This window comes from Patella vulgata, chromosome 3 (assembly GCF_932274485.2).
Source record: "Patella vulgata chromosome 3, xgPatVulg1.2, whole genome shotgun sequence".
Taxonomy (NCBI): Eukaryota; Metazoa; Mollusca; class Gastropoda; family Patellidae; genus Patella; species Patella vulgata.
In genome coordinates this window covers 11,806,820-11,825,356 of record NC_065881.2, presented here as the reverse complement: position 1 = coordinate 11,825,356, position 18,537 = coordinate 11,806,820, and the positions used below count along the sequence as shown (strand labels likewise).

Genomic DNA, 18,537 nt, shown 5'->3' with positions numbered 1-18,537 from the left:
GAAATGCTTGGTCAAAGTCACTGGGATAAAAACTATCAATAATCGAGTGTCGTCTGCATATGAATGGTGTAATAGGCTGTATTGGCTGATGATATGCGATACACTAGCTGTGTAGACAATAAACAGGGCAGGTCCGAGCTCGGAGCCTTAGGGAAGTCCCCAGTTTAATTCAACTGTATCCGACTCAGCATCTGCAAGGTCCATGAATACCGTGTTGGGTCTCCAGTAAATCCAGTAACACCAGAGAAACCACTTTACCGAATTTGGGCGGGACAGACTGAGCCTCAGTTTTTTAACAGCTGGAGGAATTTGGGAATCAGAGAAAACTCCACCAAGTCTACCAGAAGATGTCAGCGTGTGTTTGATGGGAGCCATGGTGGCTCAGTGTATAAGGAGCTGACCATGGGTCAGTTCTAAATATTAAGGCCATCTGCAGATTTTGTCCAGGTCGCCAGATGTAAATACGGTTAGGGCACGAGATAGCGGATGAGATTGTGGGTTAGGGTATGGATTAGGTCTACATCTTTTGACCTTGACAAAATCTGCAAGTGGCCTTAATATTTAAACCCGACCCTGACCAAGAGGTCTTGGTGTTGGTCAAGAAAGTTCCTCAGGATTTTCCAGCCTTGTCAGTGTGGTATAGGACATAAGACATGGTCTCTTAGGGACAAAGAAACAAGGTTAGGTTTCTTCCATTGACTAATTTATATAGTGCACATAAATTTCATACAAATCAGACAGATCAGATGATAACTTTTGACGTTGGAGCATTCACATTGTTCTTCAAAGTGAAACAAGGGCCATAACTCAAAGAAATAATTAGTGGAAATTGTTGAAATTTGGTTTACAAATTTAAATAATGTCCATAAATTTCATACAGATTGGATAACTGTTAGAGTGTTCACAAGGTTCTAGACAGTGAAACAAGTTCCATAACTCTAGAAGAAATTATCGGAAATTGTTGAAATTAAATAGGATTCTTCATCTCACTAATGTTAACAACATACATAAATTTCAAAACAAATGGATATGTAGTCTTTATAAGTGTTCACAAAAGGGGGTCCACACTCCACGACAATATACAACCACATTTCCAGAGAAAGAAAGAGAAAAATGGGGTTTTAACGTCCCCTCAACACAATCTAGGTTAATTCAGGACTAACAAATGGGTTAATTTTATTTCAATAATTTGCTTGTGTGTAGGGGTCTTTAGCAGTGGGAGGACCCAGAGAAAACCCACAAGGTTGGACAGGCGGCCCTACTCCTTGTTACGTACAACTGGGAAATCGAAACCACGCCAGTTGACTCAATGACAGCCCTTATGATACAACGCGCACGTGCTAAGCATTCGGCCATCCAACCCCTCCTTATTTCCAGAGAAACAGAATACATAGTTTTATATTTTGTTTATTTTTTTGTTGATTGGTTTGATTCATGATGAAATATGTACATCTTAAATTGAATAATTTTTTTTTTACAAAATACTAAACAATTATTCATTGTTACAATTAATGGCACATACATTTACTAAACGACTGAATACACTCATTAATAATGTAAATCATAGGTATTAAAGATGCATTATGTAAGATTTGGATAAAAAGACAGAGAGAAATGGGGTTTAAAGTCCACTTGACACAAACTAGGTCATTTCGGGACTAACATATGGTTCAATTTTATTTCAATAGTTCGCTTGCACGTAGGGCTTTTTAGCAGTGAGAGGAAACTGGAGGACCCGGAAAAAATCCACGAGGTTGGACTGGCGACAGGATTTGGATAAAGAGCTGACAGTTCTGCTAAAATAATTTAAAACTAGATAATAAAAAGGGAATATGTTGAAAATTTCAGTCAGATCTACTTCGTTCTGAGTGGAGTTACGGCTGTGTCAAGAACAGTGTAGTCTCGATTGTCACAGCTACCATTGTTACTATAATATAGTCTTGATTATCTATTTTTGAATATCCTTAACTGGCAATGGTGTTTAAATCCGTTGAAAATCGAAACCATCTGATGTTCTAGAGAGTTGATAATGTCTAATTAATGATTTATAACATTTGAGGCCAAACGAAAGATCTGCATTTGGCAGATTTAGCTCTTACATAATGCATCTTTAAGATTTTTGTTGGGACTAATCAAGGTCCTACTGAACCCAACACCTTAAGAAATCAATATTAAATAAGCTTGTTCTTATTTTTGTGGGATTGTCAATGACAGTATGCTAAAGAGGCATTAACACTTTTAAATTTGCTGCTGTTGTCTTCAATGCAAAAATATACAACAAAAATCTGTCAGCTGTATACAAAATTTGAACCATCGGAAAATTCTCCAGGGAAATTTTTTTCAAGATTCATAAGAAGTAGGTCACAAATAGTGCTATTCATTGAGTTCAGAAGACGCTTGCACCAAATGCTTTTGTCAAAGTGGGTCAGCGCAGGGATAGTTGCTAATTAGGGAAGAAATATTTTACACTTACAGCACATGAAAGTAATTACATTTATTTTCTGGTTACAAGGGATAGTGCCTCTTTAATAATTACCGCACATGGGTCCGAATTCAAATAACCAAATAAGGCTATAATATTTATATAACCAAATATGGCTAAATAACCAAATACGGCTACATAAATAACCAAATATGACTACATAAATAACCAAACATGGCTACATAAATTACCAAATATGGCTACATAAATAACCAAATATAACCAAATAAGGCCACATAAATGAAAGGCAAATTGATATATTCCATGATTATATTTTAAGGAGCCGAAAAATGTTGTGATATAGAAATTTCAGATTAAAATGTCGACTTTATGAGCTTGAAAACGACAAGAGAATATTTGCCGAAACAATGTGGTATATGTATAATAAACCAGGGATTGCAATACATATAAAAGGTGGTAACTTTTTAATGTGTTCTATCTCTAAATGCCACTCCAGGATTATAAATGCAGATTACATCACATCTTGGTCTCCATGGTGACTGAATCTATTTATTTCTGTTTCAGAAGATGGGTGAAAATCTTAGAAACTAAAATTCAAATTGGCCATAATTTACCTTTACCAAAATGAATTAACCACCTTGGGAACCTATGTTGAATTACACTGTATTACAGATTTTAAAAACCCTACTACAATAGGCAATCTATGACAAATCCTGAACTTGGGCACCCCAACTTTATTCTTACCAATATTACCTTTGGATTGGCCAATTTTAATCATTTTTGATTGAAACTTTTTCCTGAAAAGAAGACATTTGATTTGAATGTTCTTAAAGTCTACATTTGCCTTTTATTTTTGGGTATATTGTCTTAATAAACAATACCAGCCAATTTTCATTTAAAGGATTAAATTCGGATCCATATACCGGTAGATACAATATATAGAATTAAGATGATTAAATGCAAATATATTTTAAACAAAAATAAATTCTATGATACATAATAACAATAATAATAATAAGTTGAAGGAATGTAAAAATGTAAGCAATCCATTCTCCCATAATTTGTTTTCTTTTCGGAGCTCAGGACCCTGTTTTTCGAAATCTTAACTAAAGATAAAATCCAAATTTTAGTAGATAATTCAATTTTGATCGGCTAAGCACTAAAATCAATCTAATATTATCCAATCAAATTACCAAAGATAAAATCCAAATTTTAGGAGATAATTCAATTTTGATTGGCTAAGCACTAAAATCAATCTATTATTATCCAATCAAATTACTAAAATTTGGATTTTATCTTAGTTAAAATTTCGTGAAACAGGCCCCAGGACCATAAAACTTTTTTTTTTTCAACTTAACTCGACTCCAATAGCATAAAAATTTCTATTTCAGTTGTAATAAGGGGTGGATGGGGGTGGATGGTGTTGGATAGTCTAGTGTTTTAACACATGCACGTGAAATCACAAGATTTATCATTGACTCAAACCTCATTGGTTTTCTCCGGGTCCACCAGTTTCCTCCAAACGGATAGCAATAGCATAAATATTCCTATTTCAGTTGTAATAAGGGGTGGATGGGGGTGGACGGGGGTTGGTGGTGTACAGTCTAGTGTTTTAACACATGTGCGTGAAATCACAAGATTTTTCTCCGGGTCCCCCACTTTTCTCTCATTACTAAAGGCCCCTACTCGCAATCAAATTATTGAAACAAAATTGATTGACCTATATGTTAATCCCGAAATGACCTAGTTTGTGTGAGTGGACATCTCTCTCTTCTTTTCTCTCTCCCTCTCTGCAATAAATGTACAGAAAGGAAAAAGAATTTAAGGTCTTGGCAACCTGTCATTTTGAGATCAACATATGGTCATGTACAATGCATGGTAGGAGAATTTGCCTAATGTGCACATGGCTTTTTGGCCAATTTGAACAACTAGAAACACTTTCTTGTCAGCCCTTAAAAATAACCCAAAGGGTTCTTCTCAAACCTTGAGATCATTTGAACCTGGGATATTTTGGTCAAGGGTCCATGGACCCCTATAAAGTATGTAGAAACTAATGCAATCTAGATCAGGTTTAGGTGAACCTTTTGACTATCATAGACCCCTAAAGTGTGTATAAACTAATGAACCTACATCTGGCCCAGGTGAACCTCTCGACTACCATGGCCCACAATAAAGTATGTAGAAACTAATGCACCCTACATCTGGCCCAGGTGAACCTCTCCTCGACTACCACGAACCCGTATAAAGTATGTAGAAACTAATAAAGGCTACATCAGGCCCAGGTGAACCTATCGACTACCATGGACCCCTAAAGTGTATAGAAACTAATGCACCCAGGTGGACCTCAGCAGGTGGCACAAGTGTACCTGAGAAGGTGATTTACAAATTTGTGTAATTCATAGGCTGAGCAAATTTGTTTTAAAGTTTTATGTTCCTGGCTCCCAGTAATTAATTTTTTTTTTATTTATTTTTATTTTTTTCACAAAAAAATGCATGAAGGACGAACTGTCCATATCATTATTACTAGAATTAATGTAATTAACATTCTGGCTTAATCCATCACAATAAACAATTACCATAAATGAAGGTCCTATTAATCAACAATGACAAGAGTGTTATTTTGTCACTAGTGCCTTAACTTAAATATACATTATGCAAGACCTAAATCTCCCTATTGTCGGTCTTTCTTTAGGCCTGAAATGATTTCTAAATTATTAATTAGACATTAATTAACTTATCCAGGCCATAATCAGCTCTTGATGGCATCAGATTTCTCCAATATTAAATAGATTAAAACAGTCCGGCCATATTTTGATTTAAGCTAAAAATGGTGGAGCGAGACTTAGCTTCGAACAACCAGTACGGTGGTTGAAATTAATGCACACGTCTTGTCAAACCTTCAAAGGCTAATATTTTCGCTCGCAATAGAGTAATTTGAATGAAATTTTCACATTATTCATTTTACATTATCTATTTTCGAAGTATTATAGCAAGAATGGCTAGCTCTTTACCTAAATCTTACATAATGTATCTTTAAAGTATTGTAAAGTGTGACCGTCAAAGAAAGATATGTTATAGATATGCATATTCTACACATGTCCAAATTTTAAAGGATTTCATTAAATTTTTTTACAAACTTAGTCATAATTTGATAAAGCGATTGATTCAAGATAACATATCTTTCTTTCCTTGTCGGTCATCATATCCAAAATTTAAATGATATTTTGATAAAGCGACACAGCATATCTTTTCTTGTTGGTCACTTTTTGAAATACTTTGGGCACTATTTACAATAAAAAGATCTCTTGCCGCAGATTAATTGGACCGTAAATGAACAATCCCTGAATAACTAATTATCTCATAAAATATGAAATATATCAACATTGAACACATTTAAATCAATAGACTCAATTTTCGTAACATGATTCAGGGTACATATATATGTTATCAATACATGTTCCAGGGCACATATATCTATGTAATCATTCATTATCCAGGGCACACATATATTAAATCATACATGTTCCAGGGTACACATTTATTTAACCATACAAAGTTTGATGAGCAATATACAGTGTGAATAATAAACATTTAATGTATTTAATATAACAGAAAGAATAGACAAGAAAAATATATCTAGGTCTTCCCCCAAAACAGTGGACTAAGAGGAAGGAGTGCCCAGATAAAATAACTTTTCTACTATCCAATTCATTTTTATCTTTAAAATACTGTAAAAAAACTGAATAAATCTACACCAGTAATTGCCCTCCTCTGGCCATTCGTTAGTTGGGCATATTGTCCGCTTTCACCAATGGTGATATCTCAGACAATCTGTCTGACCTCATCACTGTTTTAGTCATTCAGTTTATGACCTTGATTAATTATCCTGTAAGATAACCATGTGATCAGTAATATGCTTTATTTACTCAGGGGAACCACACTGGCTCAGTAAGGCGCTGACCCGCAAACCGGAAGTCCCAGGTTTGATCCTTGTGTTGGCCAATAAGGTTCCTTAGGGTTTTCTGGTGTGGTTTCCCTTGTACAGTATTTTATTTACTCAAGTTGAATACAGTATTTTATTTACTCAAGTTGAATACAGTATTTTATTTACTTAAGTTGAATACAGTATTTAATTTACTCAAGTCGAATGCCAACTTAAGTTGAATACAATATTTTATTTACTTAAGTTGAATACAGCATTTTATTTACCCAAGTTAAATACAGTATTTTATTTTACTCAAGTTAAATACAGTATTTTATTTACTCAAGTTGAATACAGTATTTTATTTACTCAAGTTAAATACAGTATTTTATTTACTCAAGTTGAATACAGTATTTTATTTACTCAAGTTAAATACAGTATTTTATCTACTCAAGTTGAATACAGTATTTTATTTACTCAAGTTAAATACAGTATTTTACTTACTCAAGTTGAATACAGTATTTAATTTAGAATCATTGCACATATCTTAATAATTGTTTATTTATCTACTAAAGTCAGATACAGAATTTATTTACTCAAGTCAAATACAGAATTTATTTAGGGTACTCAAGTCAAATACAGAATTTATTTACTCAAGTTGAATACAATATCATATTTAGAATCATTGCACATATTTCATTCATTGTTTATTTATTTACATACATACAATGTAGAATAATTTTAAATTGAACATTTACAATTTATACAGCAGTGTTTACACAACATTTATCACAAGGCCCTTATATATAATATATAGCAAGGCCCTTCTATATAGCATAGCAAGGCCCTTATATATAACATATAGCAAGGCCCTTATATATAATATATAGCAAGGCCCTTCTATATAGCATAGCAAGGCCCTTATATATAACATAGAAAGACTCCTATATATAACATATAGCAAGGCCCTTATATTACTTATATACAACATATATCTAGGGTATAGCCAGGCCCTTATATATAATATGCATTGTAAAGGCTTTGCTGTAACATTGGTGAGGCTCGGGTTGAACCCTGCTATACAGTAAGATCCAATTGTCAATTGATTGTCAAGGGGCCTGTTTAAAAGCTTATGTAAAGTTATATGCCAGGGGCCTGTTTTAGGATGTGCATGTAAAGATAGTCCTGGATTTTTACAAAACCTGGCTTGTGTGTAGGACTGATTATCTATTTTTAAACTATTATAGCAAAAACGGTCAGCTCTTTATCTAAATCTTAAATAATGCATCTTTAAAAGAAGAAAATCGTCGCCATCTAATGAGACAAAAAAACCCAAAAAAAACATGGTAAGGACTTAGGACACCACAGATAATGTCAATTGTATCAACATCTTAAAATGTTTTCATTTTTTATTTTATTTGTCAATTTCAGCATCAGTTATTATTCAATAATAGCATGCCTTTTTTAACATATGACTAGACATTTAATTAAAACTATTAATCAACTAGATAATTAGGAAATAACAAGCAAGGTACTTTTGTTTTTAGACTGTCATAAGGAAATACTGGAATGGCGTTCGATATCTTGGCCTTCTGTTTTATCATAGTTGATCATACAATAGTTATAAACTCTGGCTATTATTAAGGGTAGATAACTGTAGCTGACAAAAGGAAACACGGGAATGGCGTTTATGTATATAAACGTATGTTTATAATCTGTCAGATCTAAATATTAAGGTCACCTGCAGATTTTGTCAAGGTCACTTAAATGTAAACAGGGTTAGGGCACGTGATTGTTGCCGAGGATTGTGGGTTAGGGTTAGCGCTAGCCCTGTTTACATCTCATGACCATGACAAAATCTGCAGGTGGCTTTAATATTTAGATCTAATCATTCATAATCCCAATGTTAATGGAAGATATTAGCCTACTACTGACTTAGCCAGCTGGTTTTTCTAAGGGAATTTCTAAACCACTGGAATGAGACAGTATGTATTTGTTAAGTTTTCAATTATCTGGATGACCAGATCATTATTCATGATTATCCAGCCTATCCTTGTGGGCTTTTATCTTATGTGGATAACCAGGTCAATATTCATGATTATCCAGTCTGTCCTTGTAAGTTTTTACGTTACCTGGATAATCCAGACTGGGACAGTATGAGGTGTGGAGTTCTAACCTTATCTTCTGAATAAGCTGGTCATCATTCATGATTATCCAGTATATCCTTGTGAGTTTTTATCTTATGTGGATAAGCAGGTCACTATTTATGATTATCCAGTCTGTCCCTGTAAGTTTTTACATTACCTGGATAATCCAGACTGGATATGTGTTTGTGGAGTTTTAAACTTATCTGCTGGATAAGCTGGTCATTATTCATGATTATCCAGTATATCCTTGTCAGTTTATCAAAAGTTAACTATCAGATAAATTTTATTATATCAACTCTGTATTAAAATCTAAACTAAATCAAACTTACTCTTGGAATATTCGAATTCATTATTGAATTAAAACAGGAGTAGTCGGACAATTTTGTCTTTAAAGGGAGGTAATTCAAACAAACCTAATGTAAGTTATCATCAGCACCAAGAGAAGAATGGATTTCGACTAGAAATACTTTGTGTAAAGGTGTCGCTATCGCTGCGTATTCGGCCAAAGCCCCCTTTATTCCTCTCGACAGTGACTGCTCGCATCTGAACCAATTCAACTGGTGATTTACCGTCTTTTAATGCTTGGGATAAATTCAATATCTGAAAATAAATTACAAAAATAATGAAACAACAATGAATGAATTAAATGGGGAGGGAGAGAGGGAGGGAGGGGGTGAGAGAGAGAAAGAGAAAAAGAGAGAAGGGGGTTTAACGTCCACTCGACACAAACTAGCTCATTACGGGACTAACAATAATTTTAATTCAATAATTTGCTTGAGCAGTGGGAGGATCCAATGACAGACCTTATGATACAGTGCACATGTGCTAACCATTTGGCCATCCAGCCCCCTTCATTGAAGGCAATGATTGTCTAAGGTAATGTCTATCAAAGAATTCAACCACTCTAAGCCTATTAAATACGACCATCGGCATGACACTACTTCATCGCAATGATACAAACTTACACACAAAAATAGCAATGATACTACCTCAAGCCATTTTCAATAATTCTGGATAATTCCAATTGAAATATCGATACTATGTGAAAAGAAAGGGTAAATAACTCTACCTGTCCTCTCATCACAGCCATTTGCTTGAAAAATGTTCTTCTATCAAAACCTTTATCAGTCTGGAATAGAAAAAACAAATGTTCACATCAGTAGGCAAAATAAAATCTATTTTGTGTCAAATTTTGGTGACTTCCTATTCTTTATAAATTTGGCTTAGTTAAAGATACATTATGGGAGATAAGATAAAGAGATGCCAGTTCTCGCTATAATAGTTAAAAACTAGATAGTGTAAAGGTAATTTGCTGAAAATTTCAGTCAAATTGATCCACTATGAGCCGAGAAAGAAGCGGGTGAAATTTTTGCATAGTCTCTGTCATGATTACTAAAATCATTAATATAAACAGCATAGTCTCGATTATCCACTTTTTTTGATTTAATTATCAATGGCCGTTAGCGGCATATAGGAATCCAATCCAGCCAACATCGAAGGCTAGCCTTGACATCGAGAGTTTATTATGGTCTGGATAAGTTAATTAATGTCTAATTGATAATTTAGATAACATTTCAGGCGTAAAGAAAGACTTGTAATAAGCAGATTTAGCTCTTGCATAATGTATGTTTAAGCCTATCCCACAACCTGCTGTATGTGCTACTATCAGGGAAATTTTAGTAAACCCATACTTTAAATATAAAATAAATTTACCATGTTTTAAATATAAAATAAACTTATTTTAAAAAAAAAAACCCCAAAAAACAAACTTACTTTAAATATAAAATAAAGAGAGAGAGAGAGAGAGAGAAATGGGGTTTAACTTCCACTCGACACAAACTAGGTTATTTTAGGACTAACACATGGTTCAATTCTATTTCAATAATTCGCTTGCGTGTGAGGGTCTTTAGCAGTGGGAGAACTTACAGTACTTTAAATAAAAAAAACAAACTTAGTTTAAATAAAAAATAAACTTACTTTAAATAATTCAAACAAATCATCACATAAATCTTGTACAAAATCTACATCATTAAGTTGAGGCAGTACTAATTCTTTTATTTCATCGGAGAACGGCACTTTAGCTTGTGGTAGCCATGCCCAGTGGTACGGATCTAGAATAATAAACAAACCAACTAGAATATGGGGAAAAAAACCCACCATACATCCTTCTCCCTTAGTGTTTAAACAGTTTGCCATGCAAACATACACACACCCAAAGCCATTGATAATAGATTGCAGAAAGATGGGTTAATATAATTGCAGTCTTTAAAGTGATTACTATATTTAAAATTAGGGGGCATAACTCTCGATGTGATAACTGAAACATCAATGGTTCTAATCAGAAATGTGATAGCAACCTTTTCCTGCGGCTCTCATAACGCCTTCGGTTTCCTGAGGCTGTTACAATACCTCCCTCTCACAGGGAGGCCTTCGGTTTCCTGTGGCTTTTTGACCTCCTGTGGTACCTGCTATGTTTCACTCCATACAAGCCCTTCCTTTTCCTGGATTTCACAAATCGCCTCACTCCGGGGAAACCCCGTCATTTACCGAGGTGCTCACAATGCCTCCCCCGCCCACAGAGACCTTTCTTTTACTTTGTCTCTAACAACTCCTCCATCCTAGGGAGCGCTTCCTTTTCCTGGGGCTTTCATAACACCTCCATCACAGGAAACCCCCCTTTTCTGGGAGCGCTTCCTTTTCCTAGTGCTCGAACAACAATTCATTCCGAGGACTACTTAATTTACTGTGGCTCTCCCAAAACCGTCCTCCCTGGGAGCCCTTTATTTTCCTGGGGTTCTAACAATGCCTTCCTCCCGGAGAGGCCTTCATTTAATCATTGTACTATGACTCTCACAAAAGCTGTCCTCCCGGGGAGCCCTTCCTTTCCTGAGGTTCTTACAATGCTTCCCTCCCCGGGAGCCCTTCATTTAATCATTATGCTGAGGCTCTCTCAAAGCTATCCTTCCGGAGAGCCCTTTCTTTTCCTGGGTATTCTTACAATGCCTCCCACCCGGAGAGCCCTTCATTTTACTGTGGCTCTCCCAAAGCCGTCTTCGTGGAGCCTTCCTTTTTCTTAATGTTAAGGCACTTTGATAGCTCGAAAGTACAAGAACATCTTTGAGAATAATTCAGTTTAAGCATGTTTTATTACGTACAAGAATAGATTAATAACTTACAAGCTCTCCATTCATCTGGATGTTTATAAGGAAAGGCAAGACCATTATCTATAGCAGCAATACTAATCTCAGGATTCTCCACCATACTCCATTCTTCCTGGGGAAATAAAAAACACTTGAAATGTTAATAGGACATTTATAATCTTTAAAGATACATTGTGTAAGATTCAGATAAAGAGAAGGAGAGAGAGAGAGAATGGGGTTTAACATCCACTCGACACAAGCTAGACCACTTTGGGACTAAAATATGGTTCAATTTTATTTTAATAATTCGATTGCGCATAGGGGTCTTTAGCAATGGAGGGCAACTGGAGGACCCAGACAAAACCAATCAGGCTGCACAGTTGACCCTACCCCTTGTCACGTACATGCGGGGAAAGTAAACCGCGGCACTTGACTCAATGACAGACCGCCTGATCGACGTGCACACGATAACCCCCATTTACAGAAGAGTTAGCCGTTCCTGCTGTATAATAGTTCAAAAATAGATAATACAAAATGAATATGAAAATGTCAATCAAATTACTATATTCTGAGCGAAGATATTAGCCTTTGAATGTTTGACAAGATGTGGTCATTGATTGTAACCAATGTACTGGTTGTTCAAAGCTAAGGCTCATTTCTCCATTTTTAAATTCAATCAAAATATGGCCGAACCATTCTAATCTACTTAATATCGGAGATATCCGATGGCATCGAGAGTTGACTATTGTCTTGTCGTGTTAATAAATGTCTAATTAATAGTTTTATGTAACAGTTAAGGCCTACAGAATGAAATGAAATGAAATGGGAGTTTAACGTCCTACTGTTCTGCTCCTATGCTGGGCTAATGAAGACAGGCATACGCCATACAGTGTGCTATGAGGGAAATTTTACCCGGACAGCGACACTATGTCCCACTCTTATATCGAATTCCATCTGTCAAGGAATCTTTCACATGCACGTCAATGTTTACACAGGACCTCGGTTTTTTGTCCCATCCGAACGACTACACAGGTGTACTTGTCAGGCCCTCTGTCCTGCATCACTGACAAGGGGGATCCATGCAAGAAAATCTGGATGAACTTTCTCGGCCAATGCAGTGATCAAACACCCGACCTCCAGGCTAGCGAGCCAGTGTCTTACCCACTTAGCCACTGTGACCCCCCCAAGGCCTAAAGAAAGACCTACAATTGGAAGATTTAGCTCTTGCATAATGTATGTTTAAAGGATATTTAATGATTGAGGAAAAACATTAAACAGAACACACTTTTTATCAAATGTGCTTGATAACAATAAGAGGATACTTTTAGAATAAAACCAGTGATTAATCTCTCATAAAATTTATACTAGTTAGTACACATGCTTGATCATAGCAAATCCGAGCTGTTGCCGATAATTCAAGAACAAACAGAAATGGAACGGGTTTTTACATCCTACTTTTCTGCATCAATTGGGCTAATAAAGACGGCATGTGCCACACAGATGATTAAGAGGGAAATTTTGCTGGGACAGTGGTGTGACAGCCTACTCGTTATAACTAATCGTAATGGTACTTACATCCCCCTGATCAGCTGATGCTGGTTCGTAATTAATTAACCAATTATCGTTACCCCTATCTGTAAAAAAAAGCATTAAGATAATAATAATAATATCATATATTTTAGATATGTGTTACCATCTATACAACAGTTTTAAAGGTCACCGGAAAAGGTTCAGAAATTTTTTAAATAATGCAAGTAATTATGTCAACATATCTTTTCCATAAGTATAACACGAATCCGAATGTCAATATTACCTGCAACAGGTAAATTTCAACGTTAGCAATTTCCGCCATTCTCCGTGGGTAGTCGTAACTTTCCGTAAATGTGACGTCATTTTAGTCCTTCTGCTCATATTCTAGTCTATATTTCTATGTGCAGAAGGACTAAAATGACGTCACAGATTGCTTATTGACGGAAAGTTCCGACTACCGACGGAGAACGGCGGAAATTACTAACGTTGAAATTTACCTGTTGCAGGTAATATTGACGTTCGGGCTCGGGTTATACTTATGGAAAGGATATGTTGACATAATTACTTGCATTATTTTAAAAAAAAATGATGCTTTTCCGGTGACCTTTAAGATATTCATATGTACAGTTACATAAAAGTAAAATAGAGAGAAAGAGACAGAAATGGAGTTTAATGTACACTCGACACAAACTAGGTCACTTTGAGACTAACATATGGTTTAATTTTATTTCATTAATTCACTTGGCCGTAGGGGTCTTTAGCAGTGGGAGGAAACTGGAGGACCCAGAGAAAACGCATGAGGTTGGACAGGCGACCTACTCTATGTCACGTACAACCGGAGAATCAAAACCATTCGGCCATCAACCTCCCTTCATAAAAGTAAAAAGTATATGCCAGTCGATAACAACTTATATCACATTATATCACATTATTATCAAACTCTTTCTTAATTGAAACATCTTAAAAATAGTAATTAAAAATAACGCTTATATCTGTCAGTTAAAAATACATCCTCAACTTCTCCTCTATCACAGTAAATACAAATACCTTCACAGACATTTTCAGGAGATTTTGATATATATTTGCTATAAATCCCAAATGCAAGCGCTGAAATAAGCGTCCGGACACGGACAATGTCCGGGCGAATTGACCCCTTTTGACAGGCCAAATTGCCTTTCGTCCGGACATAATTGTCCGACCGTGTTTTTGTAATAAAACATTATGTCAAAAATATTTGAGTCGATCGCTATTTATTATTAGACTCGAAAGTCCAGAACCAAAAATATCAATGACCCGAGTCATAGTGAAAATGTTACTATTTATATCTCGGCCGCGTGCAGATAAAATCTTCAATAATTTTTAGAATCGACTCTTTTACGCTGGTTATATCAACGACCCGAGTCATAGTAAACATATTACTATTTATACATGTATCTCTCTCGGCCACGTGAAGAAAAAATAATGAATAATATTGAGAATCGGCTCTTTTACACTGGTTATTCGAGTCTCGTAGCTAGCTTTGCGTTACTTTCATATATGATTACCGGTAGCTCTAAATCACACCTAACATGACATGTAATTATATAAATTATTAGTTATAAAAGTAATAATATTTTAAAATTAGTTTACAAGAAAATGTCCAAGTTGACTATGGATGTAATTAGGGACAGATTTTTTATACGAAAATATCTCACTTTGTTGGACACTTCCAATGTGAATGTAAATAGAAGAGCCGTGAAAACATGTCGAATAAAATAACTTCTTACTTTTCCCAACCCTCGGACACGGATATCCCGGCTAGTGGGACCGTTCCAGAAAATTCAAAGACTGGTACTGTGTCTTAATCTTATGTCTCTCATAAAGACACTTCTAAACGGGGGGCGTCGCCGTCACCAGTTGGAAAATTACAAAAACGAGCCGTAGAACTAGAAAAGTGGATCAAAAATGACTTGGCAGATTCTGAACCATTTACGACAACTCAAGATGTCTATTCTTTAGTTAAATTTGAATCTTAATCAGAGTTTTTAGGATTTAGTCCCCAGCCCAACCAAAGAGATTAATGACATTATTATATGAACTATAAAGTTGTATTCCATATACATATAAAAACTTAAAACTCCAGGTTGTATGTGAGTCATCAATTTATTTTATTAATAAATGTATGTATAATAATATATATAAACATAGTAAATTTCAACAGTTTTTTGGTTTAATATACTTTATAAAGTATTTGTCAGGCTAAAAATCTGAAATGTCCGGCCGAAAATCAGTTCAGCCTGACATGATGTCAGGCTGAACCTTAGCAGTTATTTCAAGGCTTGCCCAAATGTCTGATTAACCCACAATAAAGTTAAAGATACATTATGGGAGATTAGATAAAGAGCTGGCAGTTCTCACTATAATAGTTAAAAACTAGATAATGAAAAGGGAATCTGCTAAAAATTTCAGTCAAATTGATTCACTCTGAACCAAGATTTTAGCGACTGAATTTTCGGCCTAGCTTCGATCATCGTTACTCAAGTCGGTACAATAAAAAACATAGTCTTGATTATCCATTTCATGATTAAATCAGGAATGGAAGTCTAACAGCAAATCGGAACCTAATCCAATAAACATCGCAGGCTAGCGAAGACATCGAGATTTGATATTGGTCTGGATAAGTTAATTAATGCCTAATTAATAATTTAGATAACATTTCAGACCTAAATAAAGACATGCAATTGGCAGATTTAGCTCTTACATAATGCATGTTTATTAACAAGTATTGTCTAGTCAAGTATTTACATTCAATGGGCGTCCTCCCTGAAGGAATTCCTACCAGGTGTCGCTAGTAAAAACTTGGTTCCACGTGACCTTATCGATGGTAAGAGACCGGTATCGGTATTAAATTCCATATTAACGACAAAAACTAACATTTGTCAACACACGATTTCGTAATGAATGTACAGGTAAACTGTGCTATAAGGTAAACAGTGAGGTCACGAGGATGCCCATTACTATAAATCAATAAAATTGGGTTTAACATCCTACTTTTCTGCTCCAACCGGGCTAATGTATAAAATTTTGCCTCGACAGCGGCTTTTCAATCTATTCTTCAAGGATTCTTTCATGTGTACTTCAACAAGATAACTGACTACCAGATGTCAACTAATAGAATGTTGGGGCAATTACCAATGTGTTTCACAGAGTATGACGAAAGTCTTCTAATATCTCTGTAAAAGATGACTGCCTTCAACACACGACGTCAAATCATGCCGCGTCAATCATTGGCTCAATGGCGCGTGCATTGTTTACATAAGACGTTACTGATTCGAGCAGAATGGGGTCTTTTACTCATTTTAATACCCATTTACACTAAAATAGGAAATAATTTTTACCTACAAATACTTCAAATGTCTTTATTTATTTTTCTAATACATAAAAAAAATGTTTTAGAATTTAATTTGTCGCAGGAAAGAAGTTAATATTTGTGGCTCATTAAGTCGCATCGATGTCATCCTTATCAGTGATTGTCGCGGCCTAGCGAATATTCACTGCGGATCAGTGTGGGCTGATACATGAATATTCATTATGAAATCTATCTGATAAACCAACAATAATGTTCAAGATACATTATGTAAGAACTATAGCAGGTCCTTATTTTGACTTCAAATGTTATATAAACTATTATTTAAATACTTATTAATATTACAATTTAATGATCTAATTTAAAAATGGAGAAGTGAGACTTAGTCTTGAATAGCAAGTACTGTTGTTACAATAATAAACAATCAATGCACACATCTTGTCAAAACTACAGTGATAACTTTGCTCAGAATAAAGTAATATGAATGAAGTTTTCAATATATTCATTTTGCATTATCTATTTTTGAGCTATTATAGCAAGAACAGCCAACACTTTATCTAAATCTTACATAATGTATCTTTAATTATTACAGTGTGTCAAACACTGAGCCGAAGTTAATATCTCAGCAAGTGCATTTTTATAGTTTTCCCTTTGCAAATGTCGAGATAGAGAGAAATGAGGTTTAGCATAAAGTTGACACAAACTAGGTCAGTTCGGGACTTACATATGGTTCAATTCTAATTGAATAATTTGCTTGTGCATATGGGTCTTTAGCAGTGTGGGAGGAAGCAAGAGGACTCAATATAGTCTTTCAAATAACATTGACATACCTGTGTTTCTAATTATATAATCTAGAACTACCAGTCTTTCAAATAACATTGACATACCTGTGTTTCTAATTATATAATCTAGAACTACCAGTCTTTCAAATAACACTGACATATCTGTATTTCTAATTATATAATCTAGAACTACCAGTCCTTCAAATAACATTGACATACCTGTGTTTCTAATTATATAATCTAGAACTACCAGTCCTTTAAATAAAACTGACATACCAGTATTTTTAATTATATAATCTAGAACTACCAGTCATTCAAATAACACTGACATATCTGTATTTCTAATTATATAATCTAGAACTACCAGTCCTTCATATAACATTGACATACCTGTGTTTCTAATTATATAATCTAGAACTACCAGTCTTTCAAATAAATGTTGGAATTTCTTCGCTGTAGATTCAGGTAGAGCCTCATTTTCAAACCGTCTCAGCCAATAATCTGCGTCTTTATATCCATTTACGAATAATTGAAATGAACCAACTTTTGGCGGTAAACCTAAACGTTTAAAATGTTTTGCCACTGACGGCATATTATCACCAATATTTTTCTTTACAGTCACTTTGGTTCGATCTAAAGCATTGTAATTAAAAGTTTTACTCGCTAATTTTACCACCTGAAACAAAAAAAATTTCATTTGTCATTTGTTAATTCTTATGTCATTATGTTATCTATCGAGGTGAATAAATATTGTTAAGGAGAAGACTACTGTCATTGACTTGTAACATGTCCATCTATACAGTTTACCAGTCTATCCTCGACATTGACTGTTGACTAATCTAATTTAGCCATTAATCAATTAATCAATTTGTGTTAATTTTCAGGTAAATTGGTCTTATTGAATGTTGTTATTAGCATTAAACTTTATAATCCTCAATTAAATTAGATTCCCTTTAGGTACATGTAAATAAGGGGTATCTCTGGTTGATCAGCATTAACTAAATATTGTTGTGTACATGTATATATTGTCTTGTTATATTTTCATATTTTATCATTACTTGATAATGACTAGAGAAGCCCAGTCGAAAAGTCGCTCAGTAATAAGCAGTAATTGTATTCCATAGAATTGTGACCTGTATACTCTAGTTCAATTACTAAATGCCATTGAAACAATTTATTCTGTCAAACACATTTCTATCAGCAGTGTGCGATACCCAAGTCAGGAAA

The 18,537-nt window shown here is 34.8% G+C and overlaps 1 protein-coding gene across 1 annotated transcript; it reads right to left on the bottom strand.

The window, feature by feature from the left end:
• Positions 1-7,352: 7,352 nt before the first annotated feature.
• LOC126816186 (phosphatidylinositol 4-kinase type 2-beta) lies at positions 7,353-17,449 on the bottom strand. Its single transcript, XM_056099537.1, has 6 exons — positions 17,359-17,449; positions 13,228-13,286; positions 11,689-11,785; positions 10,490-10,623; positions 9,582-9,641; positions 7,353-9,112 (listed from the first exon to the last, which is right to left on the bottom strand). Exons 1-6 carry the CDS (start codon positions 17,411-17,413, stop codon positions 8,942-8,944), a joined length of 576 nt encoding a protein of 191 aa, XP_055955512.1. The 5' UTR covers positions 17,414-17,449; the 3' UTR covers positions 7,353-8,941.
• Positions 17,450-18,537: the final 1,088 nt, after the last annotated feature.

Bases quoted from the DNA above. Each gene is read 5' to 3' on its own strand.
- LOC126816186 (XM_056099537.1), bottom strand. From the start codon at position 17,413: ATGTCAATGTTATTTGAAAGACTGGTAGTTCTAGATTATATAATTAGA. The intron at 13,287-17,358 runs GTATGTCAATGT...TTTTTTTTACAG, and splicing joins TTATATAATTAGAAACACAG to ATAGGGGTAACGATAATTGG. The intron at 11,786-13,227 runs GTAAGTACCATT...TTATTTCCCCAG, and splicing joins CATCAGCTGATCAGGGGGAT to GAAGAATGGAGTATGGTGGA.